General features: G+C 39.4%; 1 protein-coding gene across 19 annotated transcripts in view; it reads left to right on the forward strand.

Annotated features, from left to right (window-relative positions):
• Positions 1–10167, forward strand: part of MYCBP2 (MYC binding protein 2) — a 177458-nt gene extending 167291 nt beyond the window's left edge. For all 19 annotated transcript variants that reach the window (XM_042029615.1, XM_042029618.1, XM_042029620.1 and 16 more), the window contains 9 exons: positions 1340–1468; positions 3981–4113; positions 4331–4434; positions 5535–5723; positions 6229–6336; positions 7327–7536; positions 8131–8238; positions 8442–8607; positions 9383–10167. In XM_042029615.1, coding sequence (XP_041885549.1) covers positions 1340–1468; positions 3981–4113; positions 4331–4434; positions 5535–5723; positions 6229–6336; positions 7327–7536; positions 8131–8238; positions 8442–8607; positions 9383–9498 — 1263 coding nt within the window. In that variant the 3' untranslated portion in view covers positions 9499–10167. The remainder of the gene's footprint in view (positions 1–1339; positions 1469–3980; positions 4114–4330; positions 4435–5534; positions 5724–6228; positions 6337–7326; positions 7537–8130; positions 8239–8441; positions 8608–9382) is intronic.
• The last annotated feature ends 7717 nt before the right edge of the window (positions 10168–17884 follow it).

The following is a 17884-nucleotide window of genomic DNA, read 5'->3' on the forward strand; positions in this document are numbered from 1 at the left end:
AAAATAAATTTAATTATTTTGTGTTATTCAAGAACTACTTCTCTGTAATTTAGCTTCCTCTTCCCCATCTCACTAGAGAATGATTACCTCAGGGAGGAACTCCTTCTAACTGAATTTAGTAAAACTACCATTTACACAGAGGACTTATAAATTTGATATGGAATATGATTCTGTCCATACTTTTCATTTGACAAAATGCCTGTGCTTTTCAGTATGACAAAAAGCTTGTGATTTTTTTAATACTATTCTAGAAAGAGCACAATAATGAAACTGGTCTCTTTATATCTTGGTTAGATGGATCCCTGTGGGAAGCAAGGGAAGGTTGTGCAATAGCAATGAAGGATAGAGCAAAGAAGCATCCAAAGCAGTTTAGTGTAGGTAGAAACAGAATACAGGAGAGGCATAAAGCCGCAGCAGCAGCAAGGAATAAAACTCTGCTTAGAAGGAAGCAGACACAGAGGTTTCTGAGGTGCTTAAGAAAGTCAAGGGACTTGGAGATGTCAGAGGAGCAGCCAAGGCATTGTCAAGCAGGCATTCAAGCTGCTGAACCCAGCCTGAAATTCCCCAATCCTGTTTCACATAGGGATATTCAAATGTTGAGGTGAACTGTGTGTCTCCTTACCAGAGCTGCTTTGAAAGAACTCTAAGTTGCATGAGAGTATCATGGAAACCACGTGTTCTGGGATTACAGTAGAAACTTGTTCTCCAGACATGTGCATAGTCAAAATCAGCTGTTGAAGTCTCTTTGTGGGGATATTTTGAATTGAAAAACAACCCTGCTGAATTTGGTTTTTTTTACTTATATCAGTAGAGCAACTTAATTTTATGATGGATTTTGAAGTTTGTTACTTCAACCATACTGTCTCTAAGTTATGGATGACCTACAGCTTTGTTTAGATGTTTGAAAAGAGTAAACGTACCATATCAAAGTAATGAAGGGTGAATACCATGCCTGTTGACTGACCTGAGTACTCATATCTCTGAACTTTCCTGTTAACATGCCCATAACCTGTTGTTACATAAATCTCTTCTCAGACTAGTTAAAAGCAATGTCTCAACTGTATTGCTGAAAATGCACTTTTTTGGTGCATTACACAAAATAGGAGATTAAGAATATCAGAAAAACTCTTGTCATAAATTGAGGGGGTTTGTGTCAAGGAATAATTGCTTAAATATTGATTATTTTAAAGATAGCATTAGAAGTCAAAACAAGCTCTTTATCTGCCTTTATAAATTGGAGGGGAGGTGTGGGGTGTGTTACTGAGGGGAGAATAAAAACAGATGCCAAAAGGAAGTGAAGGACTTAAATAAGAGGAATTATTCCTTTTTTTTCTCTCAGCCAATGTGTGATAACCATGATGATGGTGAAACTGCTGCAATCATTCTATGTAATGTCTGTGGGAATTTGTGCACAGATTGTGACCGATTCCTTCATCTGCATCGGCGAACAAAAACTCACCAGAGACAGGTACAGTATACGTGGCCCTGTGTTGTGTGCACTGCATCATTGTGTGTGTCTCCCTAAATAAAATATAACCAAAAGGTAGTAGCAAATACTGAATCTGAAAAGGGTGTTTTGTTTTGTTTTGGAGATGGGATAGACGAGTTTCCAGTTAATTCTCATTAGTTGTTTTTAGTTACATTCTCATGTCCTTTATCGTTTACAAAGATTAGAATATCTTGCAGCAGTTCCTAATTCTAATTCTTATGCTATATCAACTTTTTCTCTCGTGTTCAACGTCATTTAGGAACACTTTTTTAGGAGAATTTAGAAGCTGCATAGAATTTCTTAAGTATACATTAGTTCTTTATTCCTGTTAAATTGTATCTCCTTTACTACTTCTGTCATACAAGTCAGTGCTTGTCAACTGCTTCATTTCTAAAATATGTGTATTCCTTTTCAAAATCCAGGAAGATGATTTGACAGCAAATATTCCTACTGGTTCCCCTATGAGTCTTCTCTTATTTTCAATATTCCTCTAGCTTTCACTGTGTTTTCACAGATAAATATGTCGTCCTACACATAAGCTTGAAAATTTCCTGACTTCTTTTGAGTTTGTTTTTAGGATTGAAATTTTGACTAGATATAAGTTTTTATAACTTGCTGAGTACTCTGCTAATTAGTGTTCTTCTGTGGTATTCTTTTATCCTTTTCATCTCTGAACTTGAAACTACATTCTCTTTGGATTTTTTCTTCTTGTCATTGAAATCAATGTTGAAGATGCCTTTACTTTTGGAATTCTTGAACATTTCCTCTTTCCTGCCACTATTTCTCGTTTATGGTTTCTTGTGATCCTTTATTTTCCTCTTTCCCTCTGACTACTTTTATTTGTACAAAGATTAAAATAATAAATGTCACTAATAAAATTAATTCAGTGGAACTCATTCCTCTTCTCCCTCTCCTGCATGCATCATATTAACTTTTTAGTTATGTTCAGGAATGGGCTTTTAAAGGAGATGATCATATCTCCTCAAAGTGCATTGTTTTCTGTTACTGAGCAGCCTTAGAGTGCATGAACCAGATAGTTTTCAGGTGGAACTAAAAGCAAATCAAAAGATAGATGCAGGGACACACTGCTTATGGTCGTTGAGTGCAGGGGATCAGCTGCTCTAGAGCACGTGTGATGTAACCATCAGACCTTTGGTACTGAGTTTCACTCTCCAGTGAAACACTCCTCCCTGGTGCCTCAGCATTTGCAGTGTAGTCTCAGCCTGGCATTTCCATGTGTGTCTGTTACCTTCTATTTCTTAGCCAGAGTCTTTGCAATCCCCTTTGAAATTCTCCTGTTTTGTCATCCTAAGAAGATCATTTTATGTCTACTCTTCTGTCATGGCACAGCACAGTCTAGTCTCATTCATTTTTCTGATTTCTCCTATATAGCCTGTTCAGATTACAGTTGATAAAAAGTAAGTTTTTATCTCACAGAAGTCCTCACATTCTTCCTTTAATCTGTCCAAAATAGCTGCTTATCAGATTTTCCTACTTACTTCTAAACGCATGTTTAAATTTTTGCTCTTTATTCACCACTTTTACCTTTACATCTCACATGTTAAGCCTCTAAAATTCAATTTTGATTCTGTCATGTTCCCTCTCTCTTGTTTTCTGTTTGCTTCCTGTTCTTTGTCCAACTTCAGTCATACATACCTCCTTAATGTATTTTCTCTCCGTTCCAGAAAGGACAGCCTGTAAGTTACTCAGATGTGCTTATGTGAATACTTTATGAAGCAGTTAGGGTTTTTTTCTAACTGTAGTAAGAATTAAAGTGAGTGTATAAATCCATACCTGGGAAAATTCTAACTTTTATTGCATTGCAGGTGAAACAAATGCAAACAGAACTGCCTTCAGAGCTTGGGAAAGGAGCAAAAGAAGAGACTGCATGAAGTTCCTTAAGGATTTCATGCGAGTTTTTTTATTTTGCAAAAACTTTGTATTTTCCCCATTGTAGCCAAAAGTATCCACTCTGTATTTATATGAAAGTCAAAAATATTAATATTACACACTTCTATAATTGTTATTCTATAGTACATGTTATTAAGACCCTAATTCTCAGTGTTGCTTTGATAAACTACTAGCCATGGTTATGTGAAGATATTTCTGAAGTTATCTTGGGCTTTTAAAATACTGTGGCATACTGGATGTGTTGGGTAGGAATTATTAAATCCAAGCTCTGTATTTTTTAAACCAGAAAAAAATGTGCAGCTCTCTTCTTAGCATTGCTGCACTGTTGTTTCTCAGTCATGTTGGATCAAGAGTTAATTTTATTCATTTTTATTTCTAAAAACACTAAGCCTTTATCCTGAATATCTGCATATGTACAAGTTATGGAATGTATAGAAGAAAAACAGCTTGCAGTAGACAATCTCCACAGAATTCATAAAAGGCCTGGTGTAAATCCAAAGAGAGAGTGACAAAAATTACAGAGACACGTCTATGCTCTAACTAAACATGCTATTTAGCATCTGTTTGGTTACCTTGACAGGTATTCAAAGAAGAAGAAGAAGCTATCAAAGTTGATCTCCATGAGGGCTGTGGTAGGACCAAACTTTTCTGGCTGATGGCATTAGCAGATTCTAAAACTATGAAGGCTATGGTGGAGTTTAGAGAACAGACAGGTAAAACAACTGTTATTACTTGCTCTTTATCCTGGTTATTGTGATTTTCACCTGCTTTAGGGCAATTGTTTGTTAATAAAAATAGAATAGTTTAACTGCATAATAATTGCTGGATTTCTGGTTGTTTTTTGTGACTGCTGTTTTGATGTCTGATTGAGTATCAGTCCCTTGTGTTTTATTACAACATTTTTGGCCTCCTTCTCTCTTTTGGCCATAGGCAAACCGACCACCAGCAGTTCTGAAGCATGTCGGTTCTGTGGATGTAGGAGTGGAACAGAATTATCAGCAGTGGGAAGCGTTTGTTCTGATACAGACTGCCAGGTGTGTATTAGCAAGTATCAATCGTCATTAATGACATAAATAGAAGAGATCATAGAATGAAATGGGCTTCTTATTTTGAATAAGCCTTGTTTATCCGTGTGGTCCATTTTAAATCAGATCTCTCATATGATAAAGTTCTAGTATTGAATATTATCATTCAAATACTTCTGAGTTTGTAAATGTTTATTTTAATTACAGACTACAAATGCTAAGTCAACTAGTATACTGGTTAGTTTCATTATTATCTTCAAAAGTATCCCAGGTTTTCACAACAGCCTTGCAATTAAAAAGTAAAATACACACTGTCAGCGTGAAGTCAAATGTACCAGAAAGCCTGATAAAAAGAGTTTGCCCAACAGTCCGTGTATTATGTGAGTGTAGAACATTTAAGACTTGGCCAGGTTTGTCATCTGTATCCATGTATCACAGAGTGTTTCTGTGCCCTCCAGTGTGGGTGCAATTGGTGGAGGGCCAAATCTTAACCAGTTTCTTACCCCATCCTATTTATTTCTGTCTAAGTGAAGCAAATTGGTCATCTTTTTTTCTCTCTCAGCCTATGAAGACATAATGTTACTTAAATTCAGTTCAATTTGTTGTTAGCTTCTAGGTAACTTTTATAAGTTTTCTATGTATTAGGGATGGAAATTAGAGGTGGTTAAAAATCCATTTCCATGTAAACTCGCTTTATGCTGATTAATGATTAGCTTATAATGTATTCTTAAGAGTGGGTTACTTGATGCTTCTCCAAACTCTGCAGATATCTTGAAGGCTGTTAATACAGGGTAAGCAATGTTTATGCAGGAAGCACTCAATATATAAAATGCACACAACGGATCAAAGAACAGTTCTCTTTCTATTGAAAGTTTTAAATTATGGTTTCATTAAGCCATTTCCATTCAGGAGTAATGCAGGTAAGCAAAGGAAACATTGTTATTTCAACTACACAACATTCCACTTTTCCCAAGTACCTGATGCAGCAGTAGACAATATAAATCATGACTCTTTCATCTCAGTTGATTGCACAGACCAGCAGTCCAACACTGTCAGAACACTCAGTGAAGGGGAAAAGATGATTAACTCTTTGCTTTTAATTTGTTTAGGAGTATGCTAAGATTGCCTGCAGCAAGACACACCCCTGCGGTCACCCCTGTGGAGGTGTTAAGAACGAAGAGCACTGTTTGCCATGCTTGCATGGCTGTGATAAAAACGCTACAACTCTTAAACAAGATGCTGATGACATGTGCATGATCTGCTTTACTGAAGCACTTTCAGCAGCACCAGCTATCCAGGTTTCTTGTTTGTTTGTTTGTTTTCCCTTTTAAGAAGTTACTGTTACAATTGTAATGTGCAGTATAAAGAAAGTGAAAATATTAAATCTTTCAAATTATGCTCTTAAAAATTTGAAAACAGACATCATAGCAATAGTTAAGCCACTTAAAAAGCTTGCTTTTTGTCTGGCATTAATTCTATAACAAGAAAGCAGATTGGATCAATTTAGTTTGCTGTGTCTGCTTTATTAAAATACATGGTATTTTATAAAGGAGAAAAACAACTGAGGTGATGAGTGGATATAATTCACATGTATTTCATATATCCGTAGGTGGTCTTGGAGTGGTTATGATTTTAATGCCCATTTTATGTTCTTTCGTGTTAAGAAGAAAATAGGGGTTTGCTAGGATTTTAAATAAATTAATACTGGGATTGATATATGTTGCCACTTAAAAGCAAATTACTACTTCTACTTTAGTGGTTAATGTAACTTCAATATTGACTTACACTTACTCTTTTCTAAAGCTGGACTGCAGCCATGTTTTCCATTTGCAATGCTGTCAGCGAGTACTAGAAAACAGATGGCTTGGGCCAAGGATAACTTTTGGGTTTATGTCCTGCCCAATTTGCAAGGTAAATGAGCTGCATGGCTACCTAAGTCAAGTAACTTACCTGATACTTAGCTTTTCCTTTTTTTTTAAATTTGTTAATACTGTATTGCTTGTTGCAGTATGAATGAGTTATATATTACTTGTTTTCTTAATTTCACATGTTGATGCATCTTTTTACCTTCTCCTACTATTCCCTGAGGTGTCCTCTTAAAAAATGATAGCATAGTCCAGACATTGTCTTAATGCTTTTTTATTCTTAGCGCCATCAGCTTGTAAATTCCCAGTATTTGGTGATGGTGGGGAGAGGAAGAAATAATCTTAATGCACACTTCCTGAAGCAGGAATTCTCTATTTTACTAACCACTTTTGAAGCTGCTTTGCTTTTCAGTGTGGGGGCAGAGCTGAAGAATACATGTACTTAGTTTAGCTTAAGTTACTAACAATTCCTCTTGTACTCTACAAAATTTAAATTGCTCTAAGCAAAAGCATATGATAGCTGCTGGAAAGAACAACACCTTACCCCACCCTAGGAATTTGAAATTTGGGAATGGTCAGCCATTCTGCATGCTGTGGTTCTTCTGTCATGTTGCATTGTGGTAATTTATGGCAGTAGCTTGTGGCCACCAAATGATAAAGAGGACTGTTGGTCATTATGCTTAATTGCTGAGCAGTAAGCCAAAAAGGACCAAAATTACAGAAAATACACAATCAGAATATTCCTGTGCTGTGGTGAATATTTCATATACTCTTCACCACCTCCCTGGCTGTTGGTCTCTTGGAAGGGTTGATGTTCCTGTATCACAACAGGCCATAGAAGAAGCATTCATGGATACTATTTTTACAGCAAATAGAGTACATACTGTATCAGCCATTGTTTAAAATGTCCACTGTCCAGGCTCATATGTTTTTATGACATCTGTCATGCTGTTTGTACCTGACCGTAACACAAATTATCATAGCTTTTGGGATAAAGATGCAAGGTACTTTAATCAGCATTTTTTTTTTATTTCAGAACAAAATCAATCACACAGTATTAAAGGATTTGCTTGATCCAATCAAAGAACTCTATGAAGATGTAAGGAGAAAAGCGCTAATGAGATTGGAGTATGAAGGGTTGCACAAGAGCGAGGCCATCACAACGCCAGGTGTTAGATTTTATAATGACCCAGCCGGCTATGCTATGAACAGATATGCTTACTATGTTTGCTACAAATGCAAAAAGGTATGGTATTAGTTATTAAATGTATGTTACCGTTTCAAAAGTAATTACTTAGAACAGAATATGTGTTTAATATATTGTGTATGGAGCAGAAAAGCAGGAAAAGATGTTGTTTATAGAATCATAATTTAATAAATCGAGTGTTGGGCAAATGAGATGTGAATAGTATCTTACCTTGGAAAGCTCAAGTGTGTATACAGAGCAGCTCAGAAACCAAAAGCACACTGAGTCAATAGCCACTTAAAAGGAGGTGCCGTACTTACTTCCTCCAGTGCCTACTCACCTCAAGCTGCTACTTAATTCTGACATAAAGTTCATAGAGCACCCAAATCCTGTTCCAAAAGCCTTAAAGTCGCTTGCATAGACCAGGGTATGTTGCAGTTTTTGGTCTTGTTCATCCTGAGACTGAGCAACACTGAGTGCCTCAAAACCATGTACCTGCAGACAGAGTCAAGAGAGATCAGAACAGTGGAGACCACTGAAATGGCAGTCATTCATCGTATTCCCCTTACAAATGGAATTGGTTAAACTGAAAAGAATAGTTAAAAGAATAATTGTCTCTGGTTTAACATCCAATCACTTCTATATGCAATTAAGGCATATTTTGGTGGTGAAGCTCGTTGTGATGCTGAAGCTGGCCAAGGAGATGACTATGATCCAAGAGAGCTTATTTGTGGTGCATGCTCTGATGTTTCAAGGGCTCAGGTCAGTAAATAACTTCTGTTCCTGTTTCTTTCTTATTCTGAAACTGAGTACTCGAGCTGTACAATAACTGAGAGTCATTTGTAATGACATGTATTGTACAATATTGTATAGTATTCATATATTCTACAAAATGTAGAAATGAGTTGTTGGGATTGTTAGAACATGGCTGCTTCACTGACTGGTGTTTGCGTTCCTTTGTTCAGATGTGTCCCAAACATGGTACAGATTTCTTAGAATACAAATGCCGCTACTGCTGTTCAGTTGCTGTTTTCTTCTGTTTTGGGACAACGCATTTTTGCAATGCTTGCCATGATGATTTCCAAAGAATGACAAGCATCCCTAAAGAAGAGCTCCCACACTGTCCTGCAGGTAAGACGTTGACAAAGCAAATTGACCACACTGAATTCTGAAATAAGTAACAAGTTCTTAGTAACTTTTCTTGCTGATTTTTTTTTGTTTTGTTTTCTGGCAATGTCATTGCACTGATCACTTAAACATTAGATACTTTGATGCAGGAGTTTCCTATACCGGGAATTTCCCTATACCGGGTCAAACTCCAGATGTAGAATGATGTGTAAACTTGTGTATTGATAAAATAAACACACTGTTAACTGATGTATCTGTACTTAGGTTGCCAACATTTACAAACTGTTACCCCAATGCCTTAGTTACTAACTTCATGTGCTGTACATTGATTTGATATTAGTAATGATTGGGGAGAAAAATTGAGATCTTTTTGTTAAGCTACTTACATAAAATAAGTAAATAAATAAATTACAATTCCTGGTATGACCTTAGAATTATTGTTTACTGCAGAATGTAACTCCTGCTCATTATTATCAATTTTGCTCTTAGATTGTGTGAATTTCTTCCACAGTATTAATGAGATAAAACTTCCTTAAGTGACTCTCTACAAGCTTCTTGCCTCTTATAATTTGAATTTGATTGGTTTAAGTTACATGGCAGTTTGATCTTTTTTTTGTCTTCAAAGACCAATTCAGCATTTGAATGAGATTATGTTCACTTAGCATGCTTGGGGGGTTTTTTTGAGGAAATGTACTGTATGTTTGTTTACATTGTCTGCAAGCATTAATCTATTTTTTTTCCTTTCTTTTTTTTCCCCTCACCCTTAAATTCACTGTAGGTCCCAAAGGTAAACAACTTGAAGGAACAGAATGTCCACTTCATGTTGTCCATCCACCCACTGGTGAAGAATTTGCTCTGGGTTGTGGGGTTTGCAGAAATGCTCACACTTTTTAGACTAGCATTTTTTTTAACCAGAGCAAAACAGGTGCCCTCATCCCTCAAGTGTCCTGAAAACAAAGTCCAGCTGGGATGAGGATGGGACCATTCCATAACCCAGGTAAAAGGAACAATTTACAGTGCAAGAAGGATGCCAAATACCATGTACATAATTCTTGCTGTGAGATACTGACATTTTTTGAACCGAGACATCAAAATTTGTGAGGTGTTTGCATGTGGCCATTACAGTCATCGGCTAGGAAACATTGGACATTTACAAATAAACAATTGTTATTAAAGGATCTGTGTGTCTGTGGACTATGAATGATGCTGGCTTTCAGGAGAAAGAAAAAATATTGATTATTGTATACTGACTTTTTGTAATCTTGTACAATTGTAACGCATCACAAGTGGGGATGGGAAAGAGGAATATTCTGGTTTATTTCCTAGACTGTTATAAAAAAATGTGTTAGGAAGGCATAAATGTAACAAGTATCACACTGTATATAAAGGTATCAATGTTTGTCCTGTATAAGAAATATTAAATTACAACAGCAGTTTCATTTAAACTTCTGGGTTATGTTTGAGCCTGAAATTTTAATGAAGTGCAATACTGAGTGTGCCTCATATCTTGCAGCTGTAAACATAATGGAATGTACATGTCAATAAAGCCACTGTACATTTTTATACAGTGAAAGTCTAACAAATGTGTAAGCCTCCATTTTCAGAAGCACTTTTAAAATGGGGGGGAGGGAGGGAGGGGGAAGAAGGGAGGTGTCCCTTTAATTATTTCAGCAGACTCTTAAAAAGTAGAAAAGTTTTTTGGGTAAACTGGTGGTTATGGAAGTACTTAAGACATAAAATGTGCACTGCTGCATTTCTCAACAGAAGAGCTGGGTAAGTTTGCTAGCATTCATGTGAAGAATCGTATTTCCATTTCAATTACCAACAGTGTTTTAAAACACAAAAGAAGACTGTATTTTAAATTATTTTTGATGAGTTATATTTTACTGAAGACTCCTAGTCACTCCTGCTTTTAGGACAAACAGCTTTTTGCCATGAATTCCGAAATGTTCATTTCATAAGAGTCTGAAGTCCTCTTCATTATGCACCTGCATAATGAATGCAAAATACAACTTCAAGTGAAAACTTCTTTTAAGATTTTCTCTTTAGATGTTTTTTCTTAGATGTGTTCAACTCCCTTTCCAGCATTTCTGTCTTGAAGCTGATGAAAAGTGTGTTACTGGCTTTTACATTTAAGATATTGGTAGATGGCATCCACACCAGACAATCTTGATCAGACTGGAACTGTGGGATCCACCTTGCCTGACTTCAGACACCTGTAATCACAGAATCACAGAAGAGTCCTTTTGGAGATCATCTTGCCCAACCTCCCTGCTAAAAGAGGTTCGCCTAGAGCAGCATGTATATCTCTCTGCACTTTGAAATAGTTCAGAACAGTTCACACACCCATGAAGTACAATTGATCTTACTCACTGTAGCTCTACCAAGGGATCAGGACAAGCTGAATCCATCGGCCAAGGCCAGTTGTGTGAGGTTCAACAAGGCCAAGTACCAGATCCTGTGCTTTGGTCACAACAACCCCAGGCAGCACTACAGGCTGGGCAAGGGCTGGAAAGCTGCCCAGCAGAAAAGTGGGGGTGCTGATGACAGCAACTGAATGAGCCAGCAGAGTGCCCAGGTGGTCAAGAAGGCTGGTGGCATCTGGCCTGTGTCAAAAATAGTGTGGCCAGCAGGACCAGGGCAGTGATTGTGCCTGTATTGGGTGTCTGACCCATTGTCATAGTTAGAAAATTTCTGAGTGTAGAACCATAATTACAAATTAATTCTATTTTTGAATTTTTCAGCCTTCTCTTTTATTTTAGACTAATAGGCGTATTAATTTAGGAAATTGAGATTATGGTGTGGAAAGGACATGACACTGTTCATGTTACTAAGTGGATAGAGTGAGGGATAGGCAGTACTGGGGAAATGTTTTTCTCACACACAACTGGCCATCCCCTATCACCACTCCAGGGAGGCAGCACGGGCGCATGTGAGCATCAGGCTCTTGCACAGAACTCGGCTCTCTCACGTAATGGTTGAACTTTGGACACGCTGCTCCCACAGTGTCTCAGACATTCACGTCACCACATCTCCCCCACGCTGATCTCTGCCGGTGATTATAACAGATGCCAGCATAGGCCACTAATCAGATCAGTCCGCAATAAGATTGCTGTATGCCTTTCCAGCAGTCTCACATGTTTTTCTGTCAGCTGTTGATCCACACCCCACGCAATGGAAATAGTCAGTTCTTGTTTGTACCACCCTGTTTGCCACAGCCCACCACACACAGCTAATTTATACCAAACTCAGTTCTGGCCAAGGCAAGGCCTCAGTGCTCACACTTCGATCATTAGTTTAAAAATAGCTTAAACTTCTATGGGTGTATCCACCCACTGAACACAAAGTGAACAGTAAAAGTTAATAAGATACAGCTAATTAACATGTCACCACGAGGGCCAAGTAAGCTTCATCCCTACAAAACAGGTTCCATCATACTGAGTTCATGTTTCACCTAGACAGAGGCTTAGCTAGGGAGCTTCAGGAGCACCCAGTCATTCGGGATAGAATTCAAACTTCTTAGGGCTTTTCCACAGCCCTCTCTTTAAGCCATGCCACACATTGCAGGTGCCAGCGTGCAGTGTGTGTAGGGCAGATGCCTTGTTCCTCAGCCCAAGGTGTACTAGAAGGGCTGTGCTGTCACAGCCCCCACTCTCACTGATGGGGTCTGGTAGTGAGCTTGTGCTGCCAAGCATTCCAGGATCTGGCTCCTCACCAGGTATTCCTACAGAGGTGCAGCCAAATACAGAACAACAAACTGATTACACAGCAGCCAGGTGCAATGGGTATCATGAGTCATTGATAATCACTTTGATAATCAAAGATACCCCCTGCCAGCTGGTCCAGGGAGTTTTCTCAGGTAATACCCACCTCTGCAGTCTCCTGGGATTCAAGAGGTGCTCTCTGCTCTTGCCTCAATGTTTCATGTAGGCTGTGGACTGCTTGTTGAAATACAGTCCCTTTGGATGTAGCAGGTTTCTTTCCATGTACCTAAATGGGGATTTGGACACTGAAACCTTGGATGGGTATTTGAGGCAGTGCTTTGGGTCATCTACTGAGCAGCACACACAGTGGCCTTTGCTATTGCCATCCATGGCATTGCTTCTACACTCCCACTCATGTCTGCATTCCAGGTGATCCAAGTATCCTTAGCCCATGTTAGGTCTCAGCTAATCTAGTATTTCCACCTCCCTGTCTGTTCATTCAGTAATACTCCTTTCCCACATGTAACTTTGTACACATCCTCCCCTGCACAGTTTAACTTCTCTGCTCAGTCACTGGGAGAGCATTCCCACCGCACCCAGCCCCATTCCTAGGTCTCACCTCTGCCATATACTCCTCCAGAACAGCCATTAAAAGAAGGAAGGATGGCATTAAGTATGCTGGCACGCAAAGGGAATGTGTCACATCACTTTAAGCTAGAGATTCAGGTGGTTTGGTGTGAATGAGGTATGATCCACTAGCAGTAACTCACCATCCTAATGCCAGTTCCTAACAAGGACACTTAGAAACTTGGCTGGGGGACCTCAAAACCAGCTCTTTAAATACATTTGCCTGAGGGCAGGTTCTATCAGTGGACTCTGTCACAGAGCAGTAATTGTAATGGGATGATCCGAGCTACACGGTAAACACAACTCCCCACAGGTTTTGCACTAATAGACATAATGTATGTGAGCTGATATGTTGGGTTTGCATCCACCTCTGTCTCCCTTTTCTCCCATACAAACAGAATTTGAGCAACAACATTCCAGTTCAAGACACTGTTACTCATAAGATTGTTATCTCTATTTCTACACCTTCAGGTTTTTCCATACTCCCAGTGGGTTGTAGAATGGCCTGGAATCATAAATCTTTATTTTCCTCCTGATGGAGGTTGGGTACAGCTATGTACCTCCCACCAACCAAATCCTACTTTTTGGCACACCCTGAGTGCCTTACTGCTGACTGAATTTGACATTTCCTATGAATAGGTGTCCAGTGGCAGGACTTTGGATCTGTTCATCCAGCACTCTCATACATTCAAGGAACTGGTGAATAGCTTCTGGGTTTTGCCTCCAGTGCTAGGATACAAGACTTAGAAACAAGCCGTATTTGAAAACCAGCTTTAGGGTGTCCTTGCAGGACACATTTCACATGACACATAAGGTACCCTCCTTCTGTGCCTCGGTACCAAGGCCAATCCTAATACAAATGCCAGCCCCCTCTTAGCAGTAAGTCTGTTTGGGAATTTTTACCACTGTCACTTGCGAATCATGTTACCTCCTCACCCACTGGCAGAGTCAGCTGAACTGATTTGCAAGGAGCCACACAAAACACAGAGAAAATTCTAGTAAACGAAAAAACTACCAGGATGCTATCAGACCAACCTATGGATGAGCTGGCGCTGCCCCTTTCCAGTAGCATTGTTCTGTCCATGGATCACACCACGGCAAAGATGAAGTGCTGTCTGTGCTGCTCTGCACTGCTCAGTCCACTCGGCCCATTTATATGGCAGCCCGTTCTTTCTCAGCCGAGGCCATGCCACGAGACTCCTCTACCAGAGGGGCTCCAGCAAACAGCAGTTTTTACTATACTACCTAACAAAACAGAGTGGTGCAACAGCTTTTACCCATGAAGTAACCATGTGAGCCATTCATCTGGAAAGAATTACTAGAGCCTCTAGAAACAGAAACAATATTTAGACAGTGAGGAACCTTTTAAAAGAATTTATCTCCAGCTTCTACTGAAGCATGAGCAGCATTAGGTAATCAGCCTGTTGCAGGCAACACTCTAGCCTGCTGTTGCTCATCCTTAGTTTTATCTTTTTATTTTTCTGTATAAGGCCATGAGGCCTTAAATTGAGGGCCACTGGTATAAAGACCATTTTACTTGCAGCTACTGTTAAAAAAAAAAAAAAAAAGAAAAAAAGAAGACGCTAAGTTACAGCTCCTGTTCTCCTGTTCTGTAAGGTCTTGCTTGTGAAAGATAGAATATACTTATTTTATCCATCCATAATACCACTTTCTAACAGCGTAAGAAAGTTCCTCACCACAGAAAATCTTCCTGTATAGACACACTAATAAAACCAGGAAGTTTCCCTAATGGTATCCATTGCTGAAAAACATTCATCTCTGTTGGCATTGATAAAGAACAAGTTCAGCTTTCCTCTAGTTTTTATTTTTCAGCACAATCTGTTGGGGATTAAGATTGTCACAGACATTCTAGACCAAGTCTTTCAGCCACTACTCATTGCATTAATACTCCCCATATTTTTTACAGCTTCTATTTTCATTAAATTGGAGTGGGCTACTCATGCCCTGCAAAGCCTGACATACTTTCATCATAGCTGGATCTGGCCTGTTATTGTTACTTAACTCTCTTCCAACTGCTTCTGTGATTTTCCCCTCCGCATTCTTATCCTAGCCAAATGCAAGCCAGGCTTACCAGGGCGGAGCACAGTTGCTTGCTTCAGGAATGCTTCAGAGCTACTTGAATATGGCCAGAAAATCAGCACAGAGATTTTCAGTGCTAAAAGGTGCAGCATTTACAATCAAGACCTGGCATTTGAAACGTTGCTGCAGCTTCATCAGGCAGGCAGTCTGCCAGCTGAAATGAGAAGAGCAGTTCCTGTACAAAAGAGCTGTTCCTGTACAACCCCAGCCTGAGGTGGTGAGATCCCCCATTAGACACTGGGATGTTAACTGGCTATCTCTTGGCTTTTATGTCTGTGGGCTGTTCCTCATCTTCACATGGTGACAGTGAGCGCTGCTTCACATCTCTGCTATAAGTGAGTGACTCTCCCACCTGAAAAACTGACACTTCATAGAGTTTCTCCATCTCTTTTGGAAAAATAAAAAGGTTACAATGCAGTTTCCTCAATAGTCTGCATTTCTGCATAGCAGGGCTCAGCACAGGCCCTGAACTTTTTCTGTTACTACTGAAAGCATACACAAATAAAAATATTATCATTTAAAATATTTCTCTCTCAAAAACCCATCTGCTGTTAGTTAAGTGATTAGTAAGGCAGAGGAACTACTGACGCAGACACTCTTGATAACGGTGTCCAAGTTACTGACTAAAGCTCCAAAGTGCCCAGCCACTGCTGGCAACAACATGGCTCTTTCACAGACCAGCCCAGACCTGTGAATGTTCTTTGAACCTTTACTGCTTGGACCTTTCTTAACCTGCTGCCACCTATCTCAGTGCCAGCCACCTGAGTCCAAGAGCTCTGCAGTGCTTTGCCTGCCAGCTAAGCCAGAGCCAGCCCTGGGGGTCACCAGGAAGCCACACCACCAGCTGCCCACAGGTTTTCTTTCACTCAGTTCTGATAAACTCCCTGGTTCTTGTGCTTTGCCCACAGACACCACAGACATTTTTGTCAGTGCTCATCACCATGTCCAGGGCCTGGTTTGGCCCCAAGAACAGAGCTGCAGCTGCCTTTCTTGCTGATTTTAGCTGCTATGTCCCCAGACGGTGGGATGCTGAGAGTCCTTTCTGCACTTGTTCTCCTCTCCTGCACACACAAAGGGTGCCTCAAACTTACACAAGCAGTTATAACAAAGCAAAGAAGGGCACAGGCAGTGAGCCAAACTTTGTTTACTCTGAAGATAAGGCAGCAAATTGTAACTGCAAACTGTAAGAAGTCCCTCCCAGTAAGTCAATACATTGAAACTCAGATAATGCAAGTAAGGTTTTTAAAGTTAGGTTACCTTACAAATAATGAAATTGCAGCTGTTACATCTCCCAAGACTTCTATACAAACTTAGAAAATATTTGTTTTGGTCAAGATATGTTCCTTTTTTTTTTTTCTGCAGACACAAGAATTTGATCAGAGCATAAACCTTGATGAAAATATATTTTTACTGACTTCACATGACATGACTCAGTTACATCACACCATAATGCACGTAAGGCTGCCTTAAAACAGTAAGAGAGGTGACCAGAAGAAGCAGCAGCTGCTTGCTCAGTATTTGTTGATAAATAATAGATCCTTCTCCCCACAGATGGGGCCCAGGTCTGGTTCCAACCTTTGCAGTCAGAATCTTTGTCTCCCACATCTCCAGCAGTTTGCAAGTTATATACTTGCAAATATAACTTGTCTTTACTAGAAACTGTAGTTGGGGGCTGTTACCTTCCCACTGTTAGAAACTGGCTCTGAACTGGAACACAAGGGCTGAAAAGAGAATTCCTAAGCAGCGAGAATGGAAGACACTGAACATTTCCAGATGGGGACAGCAAAACAGTTATTGCAGGTTTCTTGACAGTACTGGCTTCATTCATAAACACATCTCATTATCTTCCAAGGCCTATGTAGCCATCTCATATAACTGAGAAAATTATACAGTCACTTATTTGCTATTACAAGCTTGTCTAAGATACTGACTAATCAGCTCAAGGTGAGGTGATAACTCACCTCTTATTTCCAGATTTTTTGTTGCATTTCCTGAGAAGGTGAAGACTGGATGTAGATTCATAAATATGCACAGAACTATAATGGCTGAGCTTTAGTAAACAGCTCAAGGCATTTTGAATTGGAGAAAAAGAGATTATTTTCTCACAGAAACTCAAAATAAAAATTAATGTTTTTCACTGAAAAACAATCTCGTTTCTATGTAAGTATTTTTTTTTCCACTAATAATCTCAAGGAGCTAGACTTAAAAATGAAAAAAAAAATTAACATACTTTAAGTATGCAAGGAAATGTATTTATATAAAGTGCTTCTCAAAGATCTCAGGGATGGTAACATTTGAGCAGCCACCAAAGAATGTTTCTAAGCCATTTCAAGACTGGGGCAAGCACTGGATCACATACGGCTGTTCCCAAGAAAATTAATGGCAGGAATTGGGATTAAAACAATTTGAGCAGTAATTTATTTACTATAGCTTGCAATAAATGAATAATTATGTTTTGCAAATCTCAACAACTGTAAAGAGTTTGGACACATACAGGGCTGAAAAATGAGGTGTATTGGAGTGTACCGCATGTGCGAAGGACACGTGGTAACAAGGTGTTTGCAGCCCATGGGAAATGTCACACATCCCTTTGTCTTCTCTGCCTGGCAAAATCCCAAGCACATCACTCCGAGCACCTGCTGGCCCCAGGACGCATTGGTGGTTTGCTTTCCCCATTACCTCTATTCCTGAGGCCAGCCTCACATGGGGCTTTCAAATCACGGAACGTAACCGGCTGTATTGGTGATGAAGATCCAGCTCCATTGCTGGTAATATTCAGTGAGCCCAGGTGGCAGAGAAGGCCAATGGCATCCTGGCCTGTATCAGCAGTAGTGCAGCCAGCAGGACCA

The sequence above is a fragment of the Corvus kubaryi genome, unplaced genomic scaffold (genome assembly GCF_017639235.1).
Source record: "Corvus kubaryi isolate FWS band 111438036 unplaced genomic scaffold, C.kubaryi_AGA036_p1.0 37328, whole genome shotgun sequence".
Taxonomy (NCBI): Eukaryota; Metazoa; Chordata; class Aves; order Passeriformes; family Corvidae; genus Corvus; species Corvus kubaryi.